We start from the raw sequence: 25,441 nt of genomic DNA on the forward strand, positions 1-25,441 counted from the left end.
CTTAAAGCCCATGTGCAAAGTAAATAAACCATGAAATATGGTCTACGTAGCAGATAGCACCCAAATATAGCAATAAAATTACTTTGCATAGACTTTTCCCGTAATTTTAATAGAAAAAATTTGATAAGTGTTTAAAAAATTCAGAACACATTTTTGGATACAGTAAACATCTGAATCTATAGAAGCCTGTTTGAAGTTGATAGGGACAGATAGGTCATGCAAGAAGAGTGAGGCGTATTTACAAATTCATATATGACATATATGTTTACATCTATTTTACAGTAGCAGCTCAGTACAGTCTCTTAGGTGGGGTCTGTAGGCTACTTTCACTTATGTTAGCCATTATGTTGTCCACTGCTACCAAGACAATTACAGGCCGCGGTAACACTCAGTAAAGTCAAAACACCTTCATTAAAGCCCTTTCCGCGTCCACGAAGGCTCCAAACGCCATTCGTAAAGCAGCCGGAGGCGGTAGGGGCTCTTACCTGAGCTGTCCATGGTACTGCAGTCCTCCTCTCTCAGCGGGCCCGCCTTCGGTCCGAGGGTGGCCGCTATGGAGCCTCCAAGTGTGCCGCCGCTGCTCCCTCTGCCGATGCTGAAGCTATCCCCTCCGCTATCGACCAGCTGCAAAGATTCATATCCATCGTAACTGCTCTTTTTCTTGTAGGCCCCCAGCAAGCTCATACCCAAAGGAAACAAAAGAAGGGAAATTAAACACAAAAGAACCCCAGAAGACGTAGAAAGCGACGCCGTCACCGCCGCTGCTGCCCGAGCTGCTACTGCTGCTAGTGCCTCCTCCTCTGCTGCTGCTGCTGGGTGCACCACATGTCCGGGGATGAGAGGGTGGCCGCTCTCCTCTGTTTGTGATAGAAAACCGGGTGGTCTCTCTCTCTCTTTCTCTCTCCCTCTCTCTCTCTCCTCTATTGCGTCCTCCTTTTCTCAGCAGCGCATTCTACTACGACGATTGTGCTACTGCTGTAGTCCCCGACTGAGTACAAGGGAAATCCACCCCAACTCACTCACAGTCGTCCTGCGTTAAAGCTGCACTCACACTCTCTAATAGGCTGGTTGAGACTAGAAGCATTCGTTTAAATCTGGTAAGTAATATCCCAAATCTTTCACTTGTTATATCATTAATGCAAAATATTAGGACAATTGTAAAGAACTGCACTTACTTCCAGTGTTTATGCTGGATTAAATCATATTAAATGTCCCAAAATAGTTCAAAATGCATGTCACGGTATAACAGAGTCCATGTCTTTAAGTGACTTGTTTTGGTCAAAACTAATAAAGAACCCAAAGGTATTAAAATTTACAATAAGACAGCAAAATATGGACTTAAAATGGACTCACATAATCAACAGATGATTTGAACAGTGGCTTCTTTTCTCCCAGTAAATCAGTTCATTTTTTAAGTGATGAAGGATACAAAACTGTTGGATTTCCACAATCAAATGATGAATCGTGCTTGCAATGACATGTGCATAGTAGAGGCAGAGATTTGAATGGTCTGAGGTGTGTGTGTAGATGAATTATTGATTTAAATGATAATGCTCCCAGTGTTGCAATTGAACACCTGAATTTATTTAGAGCCGCTTTTGTTTGTGTAAATAAGGTCCAGATTAAAAGTCTGGGACCGTAACTGAGAACAGTTTTCATTTGACTCCTGCACTAAAAATGAACAGGGACTCCTGGCTCTGTCAGAATGAATAAGAGCAGGGGCACAATAGTGCCATGCTTTGCCACAAAAAGGAAACTCTTCCTCATAAAGATTTTCTTTTCTTTTTTCTTTTTTTCTTTTTTTGGACCAACTTGGATTTTAATAGCCATTAAAATTAGGCAGATTTGTCTCTTAGCTCCAAATTTGTCCGTTTCATTTTTGTGTTATGACCCCAAGTCTGTGTAGGACAAAGCACTGACCAGTGATGGCATGCTTCCTTCCTAGGCCTTGTCCCCTGGCAACAAAAACCATGCATGGTTCTGAAAAGAGGACATGAGCCTGGGAAACCCTTTTAGGAAAACAGACGGGAGCTCAAAGCGCAGCGGGAACGGAATGTCCAAAAGGGAAGAATGATACCCCGGCCATAACCGGATGCAACGTGCTGCTCCTGCATTGTTGCAAAGGAGCTTCCAGTCTAGTTCCGAACCGTGCCTTCCAGTATTTAGCCAGTGATGCCCTGCATGTTGAGCACACAGCAAGCAGGTGCAGTATGAGCTCTTTGCTTTGTCATTACACATGAACTTAAATACATATTTGTAGCATGTAATGTGCTTTAATTCATCTCGTTGTGTTTGTCTTTTTGTCTGTTCTGTATTCAGATCTGTATTTTATAATATATAATATAATCTGTAAAAAAGTTTTCTGGCTTTTTTTTTAAAAAAAACTCACTTAAATTCAAATTTTAAACTGATTATATGTGTGTGTGTGTGTGTGTGTGTGTGTGTGTGTGTGTGTGTGTGTGTGTGTGTGTGTGTGTGTACATGTTTAGACACCTTTGTGAGGACAGACAAATGACATGCTACTATATTTGTGGGGACCAACATGGGGACTAAATGTCCGTTCCCACGATTTTGAAGGCATTTTTCAGACTCTAAATTTGGTTTTAATGTCAAGGTTACAATTAGGCAAAAAATTATGACCACCTCCCTAATAGTATGTTGGTCCCCCTTTCCTGCCAAAACAGCCCTGACCCGTTGACTCCACTAGACCGCTGAAGGTGTGGTATCTGGCTCCCAGATGTTAGCAACAGATCCTTTAAGCCCAATAAATGGTAAATGGCCTGTATTTATATAGCGCTTTACTAGTCCCTAAGGACCCCAAAGCGCTTTACATATCCAGTCATCCACCCATTCACACAATAAGTTGTGACAAGGGGCTTCCATTGATTGAACTTGTTTGTCCAGCACATCCCAAAGATGCTCGACTGGATTGAGATCTGGGGAATTTGGAGGCCAACTCAACACCTCAAACTCCTCAAACCATTCCTGAGATATTTTTTACTTTGTGGGAAGGCCTTCTTCCCATAGTGCATCCTGGTGCCAGGTGTTCCCCAGGTAAGCAGCAAGCACAAACCCAGCCATCTACATGATGTAATAGAAAATATGATTCATAAGACCAGACCACTTTCTTCCATTTCTCTGTGGTCCAGTTCTGTGTCCATTGTACAGTGACGTACAGGGGTCAGCATGGGTACCCTGATTGGTCTGCAGCTATGCAGCCCCTTACGCAACAAACTGTGATGCACTGAGTACTCTGACACTAAAGTGAGCTACAGTAGCTCATCTATTGAATACATGGGCCAACCTTTTTGCTGTGACGTGACAGTGCTAACCACCGCACCACCATACACCTCTTATATTGTTTTCCATTAAATTTTAAATGACATGGGAGAAGCCGCTATTATGACCTTCTGGGAATTCATTTCTATTTCCACTGTACTGCTATATGGCAACTGCTGTAACGTGAAAAGAAGCTGTATCACAGTTTATAATGGTTTTACCATTACCCTCAAAGGTAGTTTGAAGATTAATCATTATCCCTATAACAGTTAAAGCAGAATCCAGGAATCTGCTGCATCAGCTGCACGACTCTGCTGATAAATCAGGTAGCAGACCTGAATCAACTGCTGAGCCGCTGTTGCATCAGTTCTTACATGTCTGAGTAAATATTGTCGCTGCTGGAGTGTGCATTGCTGTAGCTTTCATCAGCACTGTCATGAAAATCTACAGAATGATGCTGCCTGTTTATCTGACTTTCTCTTCACTTAACCATAAAAAGCCTTAAAGCCCTTGTGCATACAATTTATACTGAGCCATAATGAAACCATTTACGCCTGTTTGCATTAAACAAGTCCTCTAAATCCTGAGGGGTGACTATAACATCCTGGTGCGAAAGGTGAAGCAGTGGTTAAACATCAATCCACGCCAAGTCCTGTAATCCGCTCACGTGGTGTGCATGACGTTTGGTGATGTAAAGGTACGCTATTGGATCAAAACAGAGGAGCCTTCCTCTCAACAAGAGCGAGCCCTCGGTGATAAATATGGTGCATGTGATGGAAAATACATAGCACCCTTTCCTCCTACAGCATTATTTAACATCGGTGCTCTGTTTCTTGAAATTTGTCCTGCGAGACTGAATTGAGGACGGGACATACAGGATGTGCTTTTAACTGATTTCCTGAAATGCAGTTATGGTCGAAATCACCTGCCAATAGAAAAATCTAAATACTACTAAAAAAGAAAAGTGCCAGTCCTCGTGACGTGAGCCAGTCACCTCAGGTCGATGCCACTACGAGCAAAGTAACAATAGCTGTGATTTTCTTGCAGAAGGGACACGATGTCTTATATGCAAAGGGGGGAGGGAAAAATCGTTGCCCCTGACAGAAATAACCCAAATGATGTCATTCATCCTAATCGTGAGCGCATCTTGCAAAATATAGGCCAACTGCACAGAAACAAGTGTATTTTAATTTGTTTAACTCTAATCAATCCTTCTCTTATGCTAACTGGGAGGAAACATTTCTCCTTGGAAGCGAAATCTGTCCACCGAGCAGGGATGAACTGTCAGGGAAGTGGCCACAATCTCCGGAGGTAGATATTATGTAACATCCACACACGGATCGTGATGCTCTCCGCTTCTCTTCCTGCTTTGAGGCAGAGCCCGAGACGATAAATTGTAATTCTCATAAACTCAATCAAAGAGTGCGAATAGAAAATCCAGCGGATGACTTTACCTTTCTGAGCGCCTTCTACCATCCTCCCGGGAGCGCCGTCTTGTGCCGAGGTGGTGATGCGCTTTGCGCTCTGCTCACAGACACCGACCTTTGATTTGTCATTCGCTGCCAGTCAAAGGTCAGTGCGTTAAAAACGCCCCGTGAGACCTGCTGTCATGTAACAACTCCCCGGTAACTCCAGGTTAACCCGTAAAAAATGACAGAAACAACAGGAGGCTACGGCATCATCATATAATCACATTTTGGAACATGATCAACAAACAAAGTCCCGCGATGGCGATTGGTAGATCTGTAGAAGATGTGGATGAGTTAAAGACGAGGCGGTGGTGGGAGCGTGGATGTTCGTGAATTTGTACAGTAGAAACTGCGCCGCTCAGCGCAACCTGCCTGAACTGAAGGGGGAAAACCCGGAGTGGACTGCACGGAGAAGCGAAGGGCAAGGACAATGTTTCCGTACCACACAAAGATGCGTTCAATAATTGTAAAAATCTGCATAATTCATAAATTCATAAAGCAGATTAAAAAAAAAAAACAAAAAACCCCCGCAATAGTCACGAGTCAGCTAAACGACACTAAAATGCAAGACATGCTTCAGATTTGGCACACATTGCAATCAGTGGCGGCCCTAGCCTGTTTGGCGCCCTGGGTGAACACACCCTCTGGCGCCCCCTCCCCTCCCCCACCACCACACTCTCTCTCTCTCTCTCACACACACACACACACACACACACACACACACATTAAGGATTGTCCATTGACATAAAATTGGTGTCGGAACCATACTGAATTTCACCAGAGAAACATACACACACACATATGAAGAGAGAGAGAGAGGCATAGTATGCAAACGGCTACCAAACAGCCATCATAATTTGTCATACAATGAGAACAGAACAAATCAACAATTGACAATGACTAATTAATATTAAAATCTGTAACATAATGTATTGTTTGTGTTAGGATGCCTGGGTCGTTGACCCAGGGTTTTTGAGTTTACGATATTATTTATACTGTCTAGTTTTTGGTTTCTTTGAGTTCTGTCTTATGGCTTATGTCTCTGTCTTCTTTAGTTGCTCTGTCTCCCCTATCACCTGCATCCCCTTGTCTAGTTCGCGTCTATGTGTATCTTAAGTTCCTATATCCCCTTGTTCAGTCAGTGTTTGTCTGCCCTGTTCACACGTCTGTTCCCTTTGTAGTGCCTGCATATGAGTCTGTGTCTTTGTTCAGTCTGTGTTATGTGTTTCCTGTTTTACTTTGAAAGTCCATGTCTGATGTTAATGTGTCGGGTTTTGCTTCCTCTTGTCTCGTTAGGCCTGATTTGCCCCAGCTGTGTTTCCCTCCTGTTACCCATTCCCTGATTGCTCCCTCTGTGTATTTAAGCCCAGTGTTTCTCTGTGTCTGTGTCGTGATCTACCGTTTTCTTAGCTGTGTGTTCTGTCATTTCTCTAGTTTAAGTTTGTTTTGAGTTTTTTTTTTAGTTTTGTTATGTTTTGAGTATTAAATTAAAGCCTTTTTTGAGTTCACGTCTGTCTCCGGAGTCTGCACCTTGGGTCCTATTCCTGCCTGCACACAGCCACACCTAACAGTTTGGAGTTTAGTCTGTTACTGTTGCTATTTTAACCATTTCTTCTTGGAGCAACTGTAACCCACATAATTTCTTTAGGCATTAATAAAGTATTCTGATTCTGATTGTTTCAGGATGACCTGCCATTATCCAATGACACATTTGCTTACCTGCATCTTCTCCTCCTCTTCTTTTCTATTTTTTCTAAACTGAGCACCTGATGGATTTGAACTTTTCTTGTCCATCTTCCATTGGTTTTAATTTTGCACTCCAGTATGAACACAAATCCCCCACATCGAGGATCACCACAACATAACCTAGCACACCTACACCTTAGTTCACAGATTCACTTTGTCTAAGGTTTATTTCTGGGATTTCACACAACCCAGGATTCAGATCATGAATACATAATGGGCTTGGATTTACAGCATTATGAATGAAATGTGCTCTATTTGGAAGCAGCAGGGCCCCTCCCCTTTCGACGGGCTGTGTGTGAGACTTTAAATCATCAAACTGTAAAATATAAATTTTAAATTGTTATTGATCCCTTTATCCCTGGTCCTAAAGTGCATATTTATTTTCTTACTCTTCTTATATATATTGTTTGTTTACTTGCACTGCTGTAACTGGAGCCTCGTCGTCTCGTCTCTCTATATTCTGTACTGTAGCGGAGTTGACAATAAAGTTTTACTTTGACTTCAGCAGCGAGCAGGCGCACCGAGGGCTCTCGCGCTCACTTTTCGCGTACAGAATTTCGAAAAAACATCGGTGCAAATTATAAGTTTGTATCATAATGTCTGGTGTTTTCGTGTTTGTTGGTTTGTTTTTATTTTGCGAGTTGGTTATTGGATGCTGCTCCAGCCAGCCAGAGAATCCCCCGCCGCCCCGCCCTCTCCTCCCTCCTCCCAAGCAGCAGGCGCGCCCTTACTCCCAGCAAATGGGCGATAGAAAACCGATCAGTGCCTATGCCATTCCCAATATACGCTGGCATGACGTCGGGGCAGCATGAATACGAGCAATTTTTATTTTATTTTTTTTTGCCGATGCCCGTGATGCCGCCCCGGGCAACAATAATAATAATAATAATAATAATCCTCGTGTTTGGTTTGGTTTGTTGCAGGTGAGAACATTGTTCATCATCCAAATCTGAATCAGGTGTTCACAGTCGACCCTGCTGCGCCTCCCGTCGAAGGTAAACACAGCAGATGAGACGGTAATCCGCGACAGTGGAGAAGGCCTTTCACCCAAGCTCTAATTCACGTGGGGTTGATTCACAGATCAGAGGGGATTAGACACGATGGGAGGACAGAGATAGTATTCCTAAGCATGCTCGTGTGGTTTCAGTGTGTGTTAGCGTTGGTCTTTTAAATATGCCCTGCAGCTGGCACACATTTAGATTTTGGCGTTTTGCTTTCCTCAGAGGATTTGAGAGATACAAGATTCACACATTTATATTTTCTAGAAAGAAAGACAGACAAGAAGGAAGAGACACTACCACAGTATAGACAGAAGCGTGCACTGTATTTAAGTCCTAGGAGTAGCTATTGCATAAGTTGTTGTGGTCACACAGCCCTCTTTATTAAGTAGAGAAACAGTTTAAAGAACGCACTGTACACACAAGGTGTGTGTTTGTACACCCATTATTGTCATTCATTTAATTATCTCCTAGGTCTGTTACACAATATTGCATGAGCTTAAGAAACGTATCTAGTTGTGCACAAGTGCATGTTGCCAAGCAAGTACTGGCTTAATCGCAGAGAAAAACAATGAAAGCTGACTGAATGAATGAAAGCTGGAAAAACAGATTTAACATGCCTAACATGTTTTGACAACACTTTATGAACACAGGGCAAAAACCCATTGCCACATCCATTCATTTAAGAAGCATTCAGTCCTACACAGCACAATCTAAACCCACTTCCCTCTAAGAGTCTGGATTTGTCCTACATTAGCAAACATGTATCAATTTATTTTGCTCCTTCCCCAGGCTCTGTTGCACTCTCATGTTTACTTCCTCTTTGGTCTTCTGGTTACAATATGAGAGTCAACCCATAATACTTTTAAATCAAATGTACAACATACCCATACAATCAAAACACAGATAATGGAAGAAAAAAAATTACAAACCTGGGATGTAAAACAAAGAGAAGCTCATGGGAAATGTGCTGCAGTGAATAAAACAGGTGCTAATTTACATACAAGTTTTTAAAATGGTTGGACAGCACTAACAGAGCTACATCAAATATTTTAGAAACATACTTGATGATGGATGTGTTTTAGTTATTAGTGTGGCTAAATTACTGTCTTAGTCATCATTTCATAAGCTATTCTGTTTTGTGAATAATCACTGCGACTTTCAAACAATCACATGAAACAAAAAAAGCTACAAAGCAAAGTCTGCAAAGACCTACTATATTTTGTTCACCCTGCAGCACTGATTTATACATTCAAACAATCCAGACATGAGAACATCTTTGCATCTATGACCATATCAGAATCATAAAAGTATTTAGCTGAACAATCACTGCAAAATCATTGCAGCATACCAAAAATATCACATTTTGGTGATCAGAATCTCAAGGCAACCTTATGGCATGTTTTAAGGAATGTAACAATACTGAAGGCACTGATCTTCATCCCAGTGCCGCTGAGTCACTGTACAGGATTCTTGTACAAGTCCAAAGATGACTGCAGACCAAAGTTAACAGCATTTCAGCAAAAAAGATTAGCAGTTTGTTACAGCTTGCACTGTCTGTGTAACTGATGGCTATAGTGTACAATCACAAATACATTTAAATAAAAAACTGTTCTGTATGTAACAGATGACTTTGCATGTAGCACACAGGCTTTAACAGGTTTCTAGTGTATAAGAAAAAAAATGACTCAAATGATGTTTTCATATAAGGGGCGATGATGAACTTTACTATTGCTCAGTTAAAGCAATGGCATGAGAATATTTACTCTTCGTGTGTGTTTTCTAGGCAATAATGTGGTGATATTTTATGTTGTGATTTATATTTAAAAAACTGTAAGTGTTTTTAATCATGTGAGTATTATTTTCCCCCATCGTTTTTTGGTTTTACTATAAAAAAAATCAGACATTAGTGTTTACTTTTTGCATATTGGCTCATTCAGTGGTTGGACCGGAGCAACTGAAGATCAAAATTCATGTGTGATAAACTGATTAATGAAAGTGTTGTGCAGAATTTGGATGTTTAAGCATTTTGGTTTTTAGCACACTTGAACGATCTTGAATGTTTTACTGTCAGGATTCTGAATCTGAATTTGTCACAATCTTCATTCTATAAGTCTTTGAAAATTGTCATACAATCTTTCATTTGGAAAACTGGACAGTCAATGAGAAACATGTGTGTCAGTGACCTGGTCCATTGTTCTAAAGTTCACTCTTAATGGCCAAACCGAAAGCTGACACCAGGCCAGTACATAAAGGCACCACTGCACTTCTTCCCCCCCTTCCCCTTGGTTTTTTGTTCATTCGGGGTAGACTCATGGTGTCTGAGCTTGGCAGGTATCTGATGGCTGTGTGTGCATCTTGGTGCTGAGGAGAGAATTGATATAAGGCCAAATCCGGTCTGTCTCTGTACCGGAAAATGAGTGCAGGATTCCTTGTGACCTGAGTGAAGAAATAGGAGAACTAATGAGAGGAAAAGCGGGTTGTGGGTACAGTTCTTACATTATCTGGAGGCTGTACCACAAAATGGACAATTTAGAACAGATGCATCAAGTGTATTGACTTTTCTATTAGCTTACTTCCTACACTCCCCACATTTCAACTGAACTGACAATAATTTGAGAGTTGGCCATGTCATGCTAACTGTGACTAATGCAAACTTGACAATGCAGAGATGAAGTAGGGTAATAAGAAGTCACTTATTTCTAGCTCTGTGACCAAACATTCACACACATGCAACTGTAATCTCCAAAAGTTGATTCTGTTCATCTGGACGTAGCGTTTTTAGTGGGAGAAACGTTTCAAGATGTCCAGATGAACAGAATCAACTTTTGGAGATTTACATACCTGGATGATTGAGCATGCATCAAGACATACATGTAATGTTCAAACCCAAGCTGTATTACTTGTATTAAATTATCATACTTTATATTTCCTCTAGAAGCTATTTAAATATGACTATGATTAAACAAATGTCAAAAATAACAAAATATAAAGTAAGATCAAATGAAGTGCAAGTATTTACTGACTTGTACAAATCAATTACGGGTTTTGCCACATCTTTGTAATGTCTCAGTCTGGCCATCAGAGCCTGCGGCTTGTCGTCATCGTGCTGAATCAGTGGCTCTCCTGTGATGTCATCCTTACCCTGAAGAAGGCAATGCAAGGTTACAACAACGCAGCAAAGGCAAACACAACACAAATCAGTGAAATGACATTTGCAAATGGGATTGAAGCACAGTACAATGCACTAATTAGCAAACAACAGTGCATTTGCCTCCGCATGCTGCATTACGTCCACAATATGCAGTCAACATGATACCCATATATTGATCTTAAGGAGCTTACTTTCAGGAATATTATAGTCGACATAAGATAAAAGTATGGCAATCTGATTCCATTGTAATTAGTTCATGCTTACATGCAGTTGTTTTAAGAACATTTTAACCATAAGAAATACTCCGTAAAAACAACAATATCATATTTGTGAATCGCTAATGTGCACTGGAGTCTTCATATCTTCACGTCACACCACTATGAGTCACACAATGTTAAATATTGCATATTTAAGATAATGATAAGTCAGTTATATATAAGATAAGATAGTTGTAATTATGTGCTAACTGGGACTTTGGAAACTTAAAAAAAAACTAAAGAAAACCAATCACAAAGCTGTGGTGGTGGTGGTGGTGGTGGTGCGGGAGTGTGGCAACAATCATCCCCCTCATCTGGTTTCAGCCTTTCATTTTGGCAGGTTTCCACCCTGTAGAAGAAAGGCACTAAATCCCTAACAGCTTAAAAAAAACCCACAATGACACAAAACCCGTCGGGAAGAAACATCCACACAAAAAATAAAAACCTAAATTCCAAACTATTTCAAACTTTGTGGCTATGCTGCCACTTCCAGGCTGCTGACACCTGCACTCGGGGAGGGTTGAAGCCCATGTTGTAGACTCTGCCGCTGGCTGGATGGATCCAGCGGTCGCTCAGTCTCTCCTTGAGAGTCTCATAGGGGATGTTTAGGCTGATAACCAAGTCTAGCTGATACAAATTGTTGAGGGCCAAAGCCTGTCCGAGTGTGCGGGGGAAACCTAGGCACAGTCAGGGAGAGGGAAGGGAAAACATGAGTCATCGAGTGGTCAACCAGGAAAAACCAATGTTACACACTGAGTTAGCTAAAAGACTAAAAAGTGAATGTGCACTTTTGAAGGCATGATCACAGCTCAGTCAATAGCATGAGTAAGAAACAATGTACACGTGAAATATTCTGTTTTACAGTTTCAGATGCTGTTATTTCCTCTTGCTAATATCACCAGCTGGCAGAAGATGTTTACAGTTTTCCTGTGGAATGGCTTGCAGTCATGATATTATATCAGGATTTTGCACTTGTGAATGAATGGGGTGAAAAAACCCCGAAGCTTTCAGTTACACGGCTTTTATCAAGCACCAGCAGAAATGACAAGCCAGCGCCTTTCATTCATGCTGCCAATGCCTGTGTCTAACTGCTGCACCTCCAATCACTATGCTTTCAAACTTCTGATGTTTGCAGACAACATGACCCTTATTGGGGCCATCTCAGGTGGGGATGAGTCTGCCTACAGGGGGGAACTGACAGTCTGACAGCCTGATGTAGAGACAACAACCTGGAACTAAACGGTGTCAAAGCAGTGGAGACAACTGCGGGCTTCAGGAGGGGCTCAGCCCCTATTTTATGCCATGTTTTTGTTATGACACTTGCACATTAAAAATTTGTTTTGGGTGCTTTGATCTTTATCTGGAAACTTCTTCCTTTCTCTTTTTTTACTCAGAAACCACAAGCCAAGAAACCTACGGAACACAAGGAATCGATACAAAGTTTTTCAAGGACGTACAATGGCAGAAGTCAAATCTACAAATGGATTCTGTATTTCTAGTTCTGTTGGCTATGACAATGCACTTTTTTTACAGTTGACCTTAAATGTTACATTACACAGTGTCCCTGGTTTGTACCTTTCCTCTGTGTCCAAGAACTGACAGTTCTCGAACACTCCTGTTCTTTTGTTTGGTTAATAATGCACCGTTACAACTCTAACCACCAGGGTTAGAGCTGCCATGCCAGAGCCCACAAATGAATCACAGAAAAGCACTAAATCAAAGATTGCAACACAGAAAGAGACACAAAATACTGAAGACATGCCGAAGACTGGGAGTCTATAGTGCATGTATGTAGCTAGGTAAATGAAAGCATGACATGAACTTTGAATGGTAAAAACCAAATATCCAGTTGGCACCAGCAACACAGACTATCAAAGGCATGATAGAGGCATGATCGAGGAAATGCAGGCGTGTATGTCTGTGTGTGTGTGTGTGTGTGTGTGTGTGTGTGTGTGTGTGTGTGTGTGTGTGTGTGTGTGTGTGTGTGTGTGTGTGTGTGTGTGTGTGTGTAACCTTGATTTGCTTTCCCTCTTGCTCAATTATTTGTTTAGTGATCATGCTTCAAGGTTTGAATTGGTTTAACACCCACTAGCTTGTTTCGTCAATGTTTTGCATTTCTCTTGATGGCAGTGGCTAATATTAAACCTTGAAAAAGACACGGTAACCTGCAAAGTCAGCGCTTTATTCATGTAACAAGTTCTTCCAAAAGTATGAATATCCTGTATAAAGACTGCTATTAATGACTAACTGATGAAAAGTATGTGATTATTAGCATATGATTAGAATATCATAAAAAAGTGATCTTTTTTGGGGGGGGGGGGGGGGGGGGGGTGAAAGGTAATGGAACAATGCTATTGCCTGTAAAGGGGAAAGTGTTTTTTACATTTTATTTTACCAGTGAAGCAGGGTACACACACTTGCAAAATCAGTACCTTAAAAGTCTGTGAAGGTTCTTCATCCAGGTCATCAGACCATAAAACTTTATTACTCACACATGTAGAATAGTGAGGAGAGTATTTTTTTAATCCCCTCAGATTTAAATAAAGCCAAAGCATATGACTCTTTGTGGTTAAATTTTGAAAATGCAGAAGTGTGTCTTTGCTTTCTTTCTTCTTTTTTCTCTCTCTAGCTTTCAGTGTCAGGATTTGAGGGGTGGCACCAAGTGGTGGCCAATCAGATTTGAAAGATAGCTGGCAGTTCCTAACACTGCCATGAGGCTGCATCATGAAAACATCCCTCCCAACCTCACTACAAACAATAAAGACAGAGTAGTGGGGCAGGGTGCTATATGTAAGTGTTAATGAAAAAGTAAAGCAAAGAAAAGAAAGAAGCATTCACTGTAACAAAAAACAACCCAGTTCTTCTTACCATCCAGCAGCCAGCTGTGACCGCTCAGCTGTTCCAGTCTGGGCAGCATCAATCTGGTCATCACATGGTCAGGCACCAGCATGCTTCTCTCTACATAGGTCTTCACCAGCAAGCATGCCTCTGATACACAACAGACAGGTGAAAACAGACAACATGTGTCCGTTTGTGATTCCAGATTCTGAAGTTCTTAAACAAAACAGGACAGGGCTTGTTGTGTCAGTGTGGAGGTTTATTTATTTATTTATTTTCCTGAAACATGGCAGCAAGGTTTTCTTAAGGCACATGTGTTTTTACTTAAGCCCTCCATAGTGAACTAAACCTTATTGTCAGTGTGAGCTTGGCACATGCTGGGAATTAAACTGACTGTGCTTTTGTAGCCACAATGAGGAAGTGCAGAGAGACACATGCACGCAAAAACCAAAAAAAAAAGAAAGAAAGACAGAAAGAAAGAAACGGTTTTAGGCTGTTTGGAGAAACTGCTGGAGTTAGTGCTCTGGGTGAATTTGACTGAAATCAGATACAGTTGATAGTAACAATAAATGTCTTGCGCGGTGCAGTTTGGATAGAGGGCTAAAAGTTTACAGTGAAACAACTGTGGACACAAACAAATGCGCACAACTTCCTCCTGCAACCTTAGCTGGATTGGTATTTTTGCTATTTTTGCATTCGCGGGAGAAGGGGGGTCGTGAATTTAAGATATGCAGCGAAGAAAATTAAGAGTTGCATCAACTTTTCCCTCTGCGCGCGGTTTCTTCCTGTTTACACCACAGTATTGCCGTTTAGGTTGCTGTGCATATCCTACCTGTTTTTGCCGCTATGCCCTCTCGTAGAAAATGACCACTGGACAGATACTGCAGGCCAAAACTGTGCGCAATCCTCTGGGATATCGTTCCTTTCCCTGATCCCGGTGGACCCATGATAGCAGCTCGGAATAACTTGGCCATATCTTAAAAGCTACTGTGAAAACAAAAATTCTAAGATGCTCAGATGTCACTTCTGCAGGTTGTGCGTCAGAGACAGAGATAGGCTCACCTTTTAATTAAATTCCTCATCAGTTGCAAGCATGAGCAATCAAATAGATCTAAGGTTAGGGCGGTTTAAAAAAAAAAAAAAAAACTCTGCCAATGTAAATTTCAGCCTATCTCTGGAGACTGTGGATCTTTACGCAGACAGAGCCCACTTTCTGCGCACAGTGGGACTATCCTGCTCTCAGACTCGGATCAAGTCGAAACACCCTTTTTTCTTCAGGCTCTCTTATGGATACGTTACGCTACGCCTTCGTCTTTAAGACTAGCGATTTGTCTGCAAATGAATGAGGGAGTCTCCAGAACGCCCTATTTTACTGCGCACATTCATCCAGAAAAAATGCGGATGAGAGAACGTCGCAGGGTAAACTGGTTACTGTAGTTTTCTTTAAATATACAGCCCACAAACATATGTAGACTAATGGGTCACTCTAAGACAGAGAGGGGAAAGTTTACATTAATTTTATTATTATATTTAACAACGGCATAGAAAAGAAATACTGCTGTTCTATCCATCCATCTATCTGCCAATCTATCATAGCCACGTTTTAAAATAATAATATTTACCTCACGTAGGCGGTACAAATGCATCAAAATAAAATAAAATAAAAAAACAAGGAAAAAAGGAAAAAGATTATTTAAAAAATAAAATAATTATTGTCGGTCTTAAAAAAAATAAAAATAAAAAGTGGGTTTATTTGTATTACACAGTTAATTGCTTCGCAGTGGGAAGGTCACTTTAAACCAATGGTGAGAGTTCTGCTTTAAAATCGTGCACGTTACCCCGCTAATCATTAAAAGTAGTTGGTTATGCTTGGATTTCACCACTTGTTGACAGCATTTTCAGCCGATCGGAGCCTTTACAACGCCGCTTAATTTCTCACGCTTTCGCACTGCTGGCATGAGGCGCAGAAACAAGCAAACGAGACGCCGTCATTCCGCGAAACATTTGCGCACGGGTGGAATCTAGGGAGTACTTGTTGCGAGCCATACGGCGGAGGCAGCGTCCCGGAGCTGTCAAATACTGCGCACAACCTTGAGTCTTCAGTGGAATAACCAGACTAATCCATCAGACCAGCAGCTCAGAAGATTAACCTTTTTTTCCTTCCTTTTAATTTTATTCTATTTTATTATTTTTAATTTTTTAGCTTCGGAAAAGTAGTTTTTGTCCGCGAAACCGGAAACCTGATTTTAAAATCACGATCTTTTTTTCTCTCGCTTTTTTTGTCACATGGCTTTGGAGAATTCAATAACAACAAAAAATGGCGACAATCACGTTGCTCTGTGTGGTCTTGCTGCGTCATTAAAAATATTCATGTAAACACGGGGCGTTAAACAGGGGGATTGCAGGTAAGCGAGCTCGTTGTTCGTCACACGTTAAATGCGAGTTGGATGCAATTAAAAAGAAATGATTATATTTAGATTCCACAGCATGCTGATTGTTTTTGCCCAGAAAAGGGGTGTGTGTGCAACGCTGGGCGTTAACGTTTGGCTGCACAATATTCACTGCGAACGTTGCACTTATGTGTAAATATATATATGTGTGTTTTTGCATCAAGTCGCTTTTTCACGTGCATATTTACGCTAGTGAAAACAAGCGTGCATGTTTGCGTGACCTGACGTAAATAACAGTGTTGTTTCTCTTTGGCCAACTTTTAATTTTTTTCTTCTTTGAGGGGAGAAGGCAACGACAAGCTTCGACAGTGTTTATTCCTCTTTAGTTCGCTTTACTGTCTTTACTCCTGGCCTCCCTGCTGCCTTCACTGTTAGTGGGTTATAAGCCATTCCTCGACTATTTACATTAAGGGTTTACGCAATATGGACGCGCTTTCATCACAGGGAATGTTTTTATAGTCACTACCAACAGCAGACGTCGCTCCGAGCCTGACACCGCTGCTCTGTCTAGTTGTTACACATGTTGCTTTGCTGTCCACGTCTGACACGGCCATTTTTATTTATTTTGTATTTATCTATTTATTTTTGGCTATAGTGCCCCTGTGCAGTGGGGCTAATGGAGTTGTTTACATGAAGTACGGAGGGCGGGCAGACGACGAGGAGGAGGAGCAGCTACGGCCAGCGACGCGACCGGACTGCTCGAGAGGCTTCTCGCGCCGCGCGCGCGGGGGAGGGAGGGGGAAGGGGAGGAACCCGCGAGGAGAATCATAACAAGTCTGACATCACTCGGCCTTGTGCTGGTACGAATAGCCTATGTACAGTAGGCAGTTTGTGTCGAAGAAGTCATGGCGGGAAGGCGGTGAGGGAGTGCAGTGTTGTTGTTTCAAGATGGGAAACGTTAGCTAGCCTTTGTGTGTGGCAAATGGAAACAAAGATGAAAAACCCGAGTGGTTTTGTTTTTTTTATGTGGAACGAGGACTACGACTAACTAAGCGGATCAAACCGCATGCGCAGTCTTGTGCATGATTAATTGCCCCCGCCCCCTTTTCAAGGCAGGTAAAACCCCTGTGAAAAAAAATCGTCTTTCCTTCTTTTCACAGCTTTCCACCGAGGCACCCGTGACTCTCACTGTGCAGCTCTCATACCTGAGCAAGGAAAAAAGGGTGTAGAAACATTATTAGGATATAGCTTAATGCATCGATAAGTGAGGGGCATTAGTTTGATTGTGCAGGTGGTAAAAAACAAAAAAGCCTGAATAAACTGACACACTACTGTAGCATCATCTGGCTCTCAGATGGATTTCATACAGAAGACGCCTGGATGAGGAGGATCCTGTGACTGTAACTGTCTGCAACTTTACACATGGTCCAGATATTTGTTTCTCTTAAACATATAGGTTGTTTTGTTTGCTTTTCCCCCCTCCCTCTGTCTGACTTTATTATTTTACCAGTTTTCTCATGTTTAGAGAGCTGAAGACCATTGGTGTAAAGGACACTTTATAAATATCACATGTTGCGTTACATGGTTGTTAGTGTGTAAATGAAAGGTTATTTCAAGTGATTCATTTGTAAGCAAAAGAAATTTGCAAAACTTGCTTTGCACGAGGAGAAAACGAGCTGCAAAAAATGCAAATGGAATGTTATCTTTGCACCTGCTGACCTACAGCAAGGATTTTATTGGTGGATGACAAAGTGGAGTGAAGTCTTGGACTGCTAGATTTGACAGGCTGCCCTGGTTCAGTTATCACAGTGCTGATGCTGTCCCCATCGAAGGTACAGTACTGTGATAACTGAAGGATGGCTGCCAACTTGACACTAGTGCAGTGGTCAAAGTGGCACATTCGGCTAACGAGGCAGAAGAACCAAAGAGAAGGTGGACAAGTGTGGGTATGTAAACGGCATTTGTTGTGATATGCTGAGTAATAAAGTTTGTAAAGGATGTCCAAGTGTCTGTGTGTGTTTTCATTTCCAAAATAACATCCACAGGTTGAATCTAACAGCACATTTGTAACAGTGTTCAGCACTTCAGCAAAAAGCCACAGAGCCAGAATCTGTAGTTTAGGATCGTCCTCGCTGAGTTATTTTCCCCAGCAGTACAATATTTATAATCTATCTCAACTTTTCAAAGGTCAGTAAATATTTAATCTTTATATCTAACAACACAAAAGCAGTTGAGTTCAGATGGATGATTTTGGTTCTTTATAGGTTTTTTATCTCTTGCGTGAGAGCCCACTGAACATTATTATCAAATATTGAAAAGCACGTTAGATAAGAATGCAAGCATCGTTGACCCAAACCAACTTCATTTGTATTTTGTTTAGTTCTTTTATTTTTTAACCATTTGTGGCCCTTGTTCGTCATTGGCAGAATCAGCTCTGTTTTTTCTCATTGTTCTTCTGGGACAAAAGTAAACGTAATCTTTACTTTTGAAGAAAAGAAACATTTACAAAAATCAGAGGGCAGAACCATCCCAGGCATGACGCAGTGAATTCCTTAGAAGCAAACAGACGCATTGTACTTACTTAACACACCCAACACAAATGAATCCTGCAGTTTAGCCTTCTTCTGGAATTCATAAGCACAAACTCAGTTTATGGAGGTTCTCCTAACTATGACCATAAAGGTCTAATAAGCATTTAAAACACTGGAAGCATGAATGCCTCATATTCACCACCTTAAATATGAACGAGCTTTGCATTGCTCGATCATTTGAGAGTGATTAAAAATAACTGCTCAAGTAGAAGAAGCTGTATTTGGTCCCGATCTGGAAACGCTGGTGGCAACTAGTTTCACATTGCTGCCAACAGGGGTCGCTACAGATCCATTATTAGTAGTCGTATTACTAGTATTATTATAGCGCTTTGTGGTGTGGTTGAAGCAGAAGCACACAAATGTTTCTGTGTTGTGTAATCCGTTTGTGAACCCTTATAAAGTAAAGAACTGCTGCTGAATTCCTCTGGACTAAAGCCGGGTTCACTTCTAGTGACTCATGGAGGACGTGAAATGACATGAAAGTGTGGGGTTTTGTTGTTGTTTTGTTTTTGCTCAGTCATCCAGTTTTGCTAATAGAGGGAGACTACTCGTTCCTTCCATTATACTGCGTGAATAACAACACAACGGCTTTGAGCGAGCATCCATTTTAGTACGAACTACCGAGTTGTTGTTTTGGTGACTCAGTTTGCGCACAGTTGCGCTGTAATCTGCGATCTATCGATGCCAGTTCGCTCCAAAAAATGAATCGCACTTCTTTTTTTTCGGAACGTACTATTTTGAATAATGCAAGCACTGTTTGAGTCATGTCTGATAAACCGCGGGGTCACTCTGCACCTGTCCTTCGTATGTAAAGGGTACATGCTGCCGCTGAAGCTGCGGAAAGCCCCTGAAGAGTCATGATACTTATTTTGTTTTTCTCTCACGTTAACCTCAATCTGCTAAATCCCGCCTCGAGTCGCGTGTTTTTCTCACTCGGAGCTATACGTGCTGCATTGTGGCAAGGCTGTGTTTTGATAACAAAATACGCAACAACGAAAAAACCAAAACAAAAAAAACATTTAAAGTCGCTTTCGAGACGAGGACAGCGTCTTCCCATGACCCTCCACCATGAGGGAATTTCTCCTCATACTTCCTTTAATGTGTGGCAGTAATTGCGCTTGCTTGGATGTGCCGAGGGAATTCCCTCCCCTTCATATGAGCCACATACTTTAAAAAAGACGTCTTTCAGGAGCTTTCCTTTCTCCCTTTGTTGTTGCAGGAAGAAATGCTTTTCTTCTTCTTCTTTCTTCTTTTTATCAACTCTGATCCCCATCTCAGACAGTGTTGCATCAGTAGTTCAGGTAACTCACAGCTGATAACTGCTGCTGTGAAGCCAACTCTCACAGTTTCATTAATGTGAGAGGAAAAGGTCGAGATAAGCCTACTTTGGCTACGCTTTCTGCTGCTGCATTTTTAGCATTCATGTGCACTAGAGCAACATTTGATGTCCTGTAAATGCAATTGCATTCTAGCCACACAAGTGGAGCTTTGTGCTGTGAATAAACCATAAAAATATGTCTCCATAGGACAAACTATATCATTACTCGCTTAAACTCTCCTTATAGCTGCAAATGCATTTCTACATTTGTGTTTGTGAGTTCTAAACCCATTATAAATGCTACACAGAGGGGCTTAAAGTCAGTGTCTGTGTTTACAGGGACACTCGTGACAGTGCAGTTTAAAAATTCTGAAACACATATCAGTATCTGCACACAATCACCCAGCATTGCTGTTTGATCCTTTGTCTGCACTCAGCAGGGAAACTCCATTTTTCTCTGAGCGCTGATATCACCCAGAGACGATGACTCGCTGATTCTTAGCTCTAAGAAGACAGTTAGTCACACATTTCTGCACACTTCCTGGATTCTGTACCTTCCAAGGAAGCCTTTCTCACTAGTTACAATTGTAGGACACATGATTTTAGATGTAAACCATGTTTGAGTTGCTCTTTGTGTAATCACAGAGCTGGTGTATATGCCGGCTGCCAGTCAGATGATTGCAGCTACACCTGAAGGAAAACAGATAAGGGGAAGTGCTTGCAAAGGGAATGAAGTGACATCCATAGCTTGCAGGTATTTCTTTGGTATGGGAATGCACAGACAGAGAGGCCGTGAACAAACCACAATCAAAAGAACACAGCATTCGGCCCCTTGGTGTTAGTTACAAGAAAAAACTGGGATATTAACGCATGCAATATTCTGGAAACACAATCTGAAAATAGCGGTCTAGAAGAAAGTGCCACCTACAGAAAGGCAAAGATTGAATGATAAGCCTCGCCGTCTGTACCACAGCAGTTGGTGAACTTGTACTTTACATAGCTTACTGTACATCTCAGCTTTTCTGCTGAAGTCAGGATGTTCTCCAGTGCTCACATCAAGTTTCAGCTAAAGGTGACTAAACTCAAATATAGCTAATCACAAGCAATGCAGACGAGAAATCTGGCAATATGAGTAGCAGGAGTGATGGAAACTAAGCCTCTGACACATGCACTGAAAGTGGGCTTTACAGTGAAATGAATGAATTCAAGAGATCAGTGATTCTCAGAACGCCAAGCTTTTGGTTTTCTTTTTTCTATTTTCTTTGTTGTTGTTGAGGGATTTAACTCTAAAATGAACACTGAGTGCTCATCATGGACCTTGAATCCAGGACTCAGTGAAGGGGATTGGGGCAGTCTCCTTATTGTGTTCTTAAGGGTTTTTATTATTATTATTATAGTGTCATTTATAGTATTTAAGTTCAGAGTTGAACTGAGAATATTAAGGGGGTATAATAAAGTATTTTTGAGCAAAGTGTCATCAACTGAGTTATGAAATCAAAAACATCAGTGTTGATACACTTCTATTAATTCTCCTCCTCTTTGCCGTCCTCCTCCTCCTCCTCCTCCTTCTTCTTTCAGCTGTTCCTGTAATGGCTGCCACAGCAGATTGTCTGTCTCCATCTTAGCCTTCATCCTTTTATCACACCAACTGTTTGCATGTCCTCCTTCCATGTACATCCACGAATCTTCTCTGTGATGCCCTTTTCTTTAACTCCTGCCTGGCAAATCAATCTTCTCCACACCCCCAAATCATCTCAACCTTGCCTCTCTAACATCCTTATAATGTATTAATTTCTTATCCTGTCCATCCTGCTCACTCTGGGTAAAAATTTTAACATCTTCATCATTGCCACTGCCTCCAATCATTACATCACTGCAGGGTCCCACAACCATCTTGTAAACCTTCCTTTTTTTTCTCTAGCTGCTATCCTTCTTTTTACATATCACCCAACACTCATCTCCACTGGCTTCACCTCTCTTGTGCACTCTGTTCCTTTGAATGAATAAATAAATAAATAACTAAATAAATAAATAAATTTTTATTTATATAGCACCTTTCAAGACAGAATCACAAAGTGCTTCACATAAGATTACAAGTCATAAAAAGATTTAAAAAGAGAAAAAAAACCGGCATAAAATTAACCAAAAGCAGTTTTAAAAAGGTAAGTTTTGAGTTGTTTTTTAAAAACAGCTACTGAGTCCACAGTTCTTAATGCTTGGGGGAGAGAGTTCCACAGTCTAGGGGCCACAGTGGCAAAAGCTCTATCACCCTTAGTCCTCCTCTTAGTGTTTTTTATAGCAAGTAAGCCCTGATCAGATGACCTCAAAGACCTGCTAGGGACATAGGGCTGTAGCAGATCAAAGATGTAGGCAGGTGCAGTCCGTGCACAGCTCTGTAGGTCAAGACCAGGATCTTAAAATCAACTCTAAATTTAACAGGAAGCCAGTGTAACTGAGATAATAACGGTGTCACAATGGTCAACCTCAGTTATTTAATCTTATCCACCTTCACTTACACCACATCATGCATTTTCACTGTTACACCTGTCTCCTTCTCATTCACTACATTTCACAAGTAAATACTTTATGTATTTACTCTGCTTCTATTTGTACTTTAGCGCCATTACGTGCTTTTGTAGTAACTTAGATTTTTGTTTCATTAGAGACCAGTCAGAGTTTTTCGAGAAAAAAACACACTGTTGAATATCAAACCAGCGTTTTGATTGGCCCCTTAAAGGTGTGTCTCAGCTAAATGACCATTTTGGGGAATAATTAGTTAAAAGTCTACCTTATTATTTTTTTTAAAAAAGTGTGTGTGTGTGTGTGTGTGTGTGTGTGTAGGGGGTGGGCACAGCTTCAGCTAGTTAGCTAGCTAGTTAGTTGTAGGTAGTTCCATCTGCTCTAATTGCTGGAGCACAGCAGTTACAAGTGATGAATAATGCGTTTGAATACTTTAATATAATTCCCAATCTTTCTTTTTTATATAAATCTTTGCTCATTCACTTAACCTATAAGAAGCTTTAAACGCATGGCTTGTAATGGACTAATTTTACAGTGTTGTATTGGTTCTTAGATGGAGAATCTAAATGCGTCTTCCATAGTTGTAAGCGGATAAGAAAGAGGATGAGTGAAAGCTGGGTTTTACTTTTGCATAGTCACTTACATTACTGACATTCCTTGGCATTTTTGCATCGAAGATATTAAATGCAGTTAATAAATACATCAGTTCATTGTTTAATTTTACTTGAGTTTTTTTTCTTTCTGTATCATCATCATCATCACGTCGTTTAAGCTAAATCTGCGGCTGTAAGTAACCCACAATGCTCAGAAAGTGTGAATAACAGTTTAATTTATGTTTATCGCCGCTCAAGGACTTGTGTCGTCATCTCCAGTGAAAGGTCTCACAGCCAATCAGCTGCCGGCTTTTACAGCCAGCCACTGCGTCGTTTTCGGGAAGGGGACGTTTCTTGTCAGGAAGGGTTAGAGCTAGAGTCGAGGAAGGCTGTTTTCTCCACCGCCAGAAAATACGGTATACTAACGGGGGAAAACTGTGGAATTAACTTCGCACCGCTTTTCTTTGGGATATTTATACTTTTTTGGGACGTTTTGGAATTAATATACAACATCTGATACTCACGAAGCTTTTAGAGAAAGCGCACCGACTTGGTCGACGCGTCTAATGTACAAAACGAAACGGAAGTAACTTGCCAGCTGTCTGGCCAAGCTTGGTAGGTGAGTAAATAACCGTTTATTAAATATTTCCGTCGAACACAGAGCACGTCTTCTGGTCTGTTAAACACATCCTGTCGTTTATCATCATTCTCCGATGCTGCCAAGAGTAAAAATGTTGGCGTTGGGCTTTTCTTTGGCAATCTAAGTTAACTTACTAGCTAGCATGCTCACGTTAACCAACGTCAATGCACTTGATAGGAATGGCACCGCCTCCATTGTCCCTGTCACAATACAGGAAGATGGGTTAAACTATAATTATATTATTTAAACAATACAGAAGTACGGTGAAGGATAAGTAGGCTTAAGGAAAGCGAGGACGAATTATTAGCACATGTATTACACAATTTATGTAATCCGATTTACCGTAATATACAAAAAGAGTCCATTATGTTCCATTAAACATTTAACAACATGTCAAGGAAAATCGTGGATTAGATTGACATGGATACTCTGTGTTTATGATTGTTATAAAGGATTTGGTAATAATGGTTAATCTCAGGATTTGTATCTGACAAAGTGGACCCAGAGGTGACTAACACAGAAAAGGCAGAATTACATAAAATGATTGGCTTCGGCATTTTTATGAATTGTATTCATTAGAAGAGAACAAACACATGTGGGATTAATTTTGTATCCTCCACATGAAATTAGTACACTACAGTCGACTGATCAGTTTATAAATCAAATCTACACGTTTTTTTTTAAAGACGTTTCTTTTCTTTCTTTTTTTTATAGCAAAATGACAAAGCCACTAGTTTCATCTTTTCAAATGTGATTATTTCTGTTTTCCTGTTTGTGATTTATGCTACTGCCGTTGTTTTGTTGTTGTTGTTTTTTTCATTGTTGTAGACAAGACATTTAGCTTGGATTCTGGGAACTCGTGATGGGTCTTTCCCACGATTTTTGACGTTTTGTATAACCCACACAGTAGACCAGACAATTAACTGACGCAGAAGCCTTTGGTCCAGTGATAGTAAGTGAAAATAAACTCCTGTTTCAGGCTGGAAATGTCACATTAAGTAAAATAAAGCCACGCAGTGAAAGGTAAGTGGCTTTGAGGCTGACAGAGGTGGGCACATGTTTTTTTTTTGATCCACAGCACACAAAAAAACACATAACCAAAGAGGCATGTTGAACATTAATTAGAATATAGTTCCTAGAGCTTTTCCCCAGCTGTACTTTTGGTCGAAAATTTATTGATCAGATTGAACAAGCAGCAGATTTATCTGCAATGATAACCAAAAATGATGAATAGATTAGTGTAATTCAAAAATATTATTGATGACATTTTTTAATGTGAATACATATGGAAACGTGATCACAGTTGAACTTTACTTTGATATTGTTGATCTCGGTATGCCCACCTTTTGGTATTCACCCTGATATTTGACATCAAAGAGAAAGTTATGATGACTTTTTCTCCTGATAGCTAAGTGGCACTTTTGATGGTAATGCTTGACCATATTTGAGTTTCTCTGTATTGTTATTTAAGTGAGACACTTATGTAACACATTATTGATACCTAATTAAAAATTGTTACAAAATGGTCCTTCCTTTTTTTTCTTTTTGTTTTAAGTTTAGTTTCACTCATTACCTACTTCTTTTCTGTCTTATTATTAGTTTCTTCTGAAATCTTAAGTGCAGGTACTGTATGGTAAAGATTTAATTC

General features: G+C 40.8%; 3 protein-coding genes and 2 long non-coding RNA genes across 11 annotated transcripts in view; 3 read left to right on the forward strand and 2 right to left on the reverse strand.

Moving 5' to 3' along the window:
* dnajc6 (DnaJ (Hsp40) homolog, subfamily C, member 6) overlaps nucleotides 1-5,091 on the reverse strand; it is a 37,513-nt gene extending 32,422 nt beyond the window's left edge. For 5 of the 6 annotated variants that reach the window (XM_076875941.1, XM_004568905.6, XM_012924004.5 and 2 more), the window contains exon 1: nucleotides 486-952. In XM_076875941.1, coding sequence (XP_076732056.1) covers nucleotides 486-684 — 199 coding nt within the window. In that variant the 5' untranslated portion in view covers nucleotides 685-952. Of the gene's footprint in view, nucleotides 1-485; nucleotides 953-4,733 lie in introns of those variants that run through there. The other variant, XM_004568906.6, reaches the window with a different exon arrangement.
* Nucleotides 951-13,228, forward strand: LOC105941327 (uncharacterized). The gene is made up of 4 exons (XR_001167953.4): nucleotides 951-1,097; nucleotides 1,946-2,203; nucleotides 7,418-7,489; nucleotides 12,298-13,228. It is a non-coding gene; the product is annotated as an uncharacterized LOC105941327 (long non-coding RNA).
* On the reverse strand, nucleotides 7,847-14,925 carry ak4 (adenylate kinase 4). The gene is made up of 6 exons (XM_004568902.6): nucleotides 14,804-14,925; nucleotides 14,574-14,728; nucleotides 13,772-13,891; nucleotides 11,408-11,580; nucleotides 10,519-10,637; nucleotides 7,847-9,931 (listed from the first exon to the last, which is right to left on the reverse strand). Exons 2-6 carry the CDS (start codon nucleotides 14,713-14,715, stop codon nucleotides 9,805-9,807), a joined length of 681 nt encoding a protein of 226 aa, XP_004568959.3. The 5' UTR covers nucleotides 14,716-14,728; nucleotides 14,804-14,925; the 3' UTR covers nucleotides 7,847-9,804.
* A 175-nt stretch (nucleotides 14,926-15,100) lies between these two features.
* On the forward strand, nucleotides 15,101-18,130 carry LOC106676258 (uncharacterized). The gene is made up of 2 exons (XR_001342249.3): nucleotides 15,101-16,146; nucleotides 16,787-18,130. It is a non-coding gene; the product is annotated as an uncharacterized LOC106676258 (long non-coding RNA).
* Nucleotides 18,131-23,497: 5,367 nt separating this feature from the next.
* Nucleotides 23,498-25,441, forward strand: part of jak1 (Janus kinase 1) — a 31,509-nt gene continuing 29,565 nt past the window's right edge. Inside the window, exon 1 of one of the 2 annotated variants that reach the window (XM_014412527.4) lies at nucleotides 23,498-23,772. The gene's annotated coding sequence lies outside the window, so the exon portion shown is untranslated. The remainder of the gene's footprint in view (nucleotides 23,773-25,441) is intronic. The other variant, XM_014412528.4, reaches the window with a different exon arrangement.

The sequence above is a fragment of the Maylandia zebra genome, linkage group LG17 (assembly GCF_041146795.1).
Source record: "Maylandia zebra isolate NMK-2024a linkage group LG17, Mzebra_GT3a, whole genome shotgun sequence".
Taxonomy (NCBI): Eukaryota; Metazoa; Chordata; class Actinopteri; order Cichliformes; family Cichlidae; genus Maylandia; species Maylandia zebra.

Coding starts and splice junctions, on each gene's coding strand:
- ak4 (XM_004568902.6), bottom strand. CDS start 14,715: ATGGCCAAGTTATTCCGAGCTGCTATCATGGGTCCACCGGGATCAGGG. Junction 11,581..13,771: donor TCACAGCTGGCTGCTGGATG/GTAAGAAGAACT, acceptor GACTGTGCCTAG/GTTTCCCCCGCACACTCGGA. Junction 10,638..11,407: donor TCAACCCTCCCCGAGTGCAG/GTGTCAGCAGCC, acceptor TGCCTTCTTCAG/GGTAAGGATGACATCACAGG.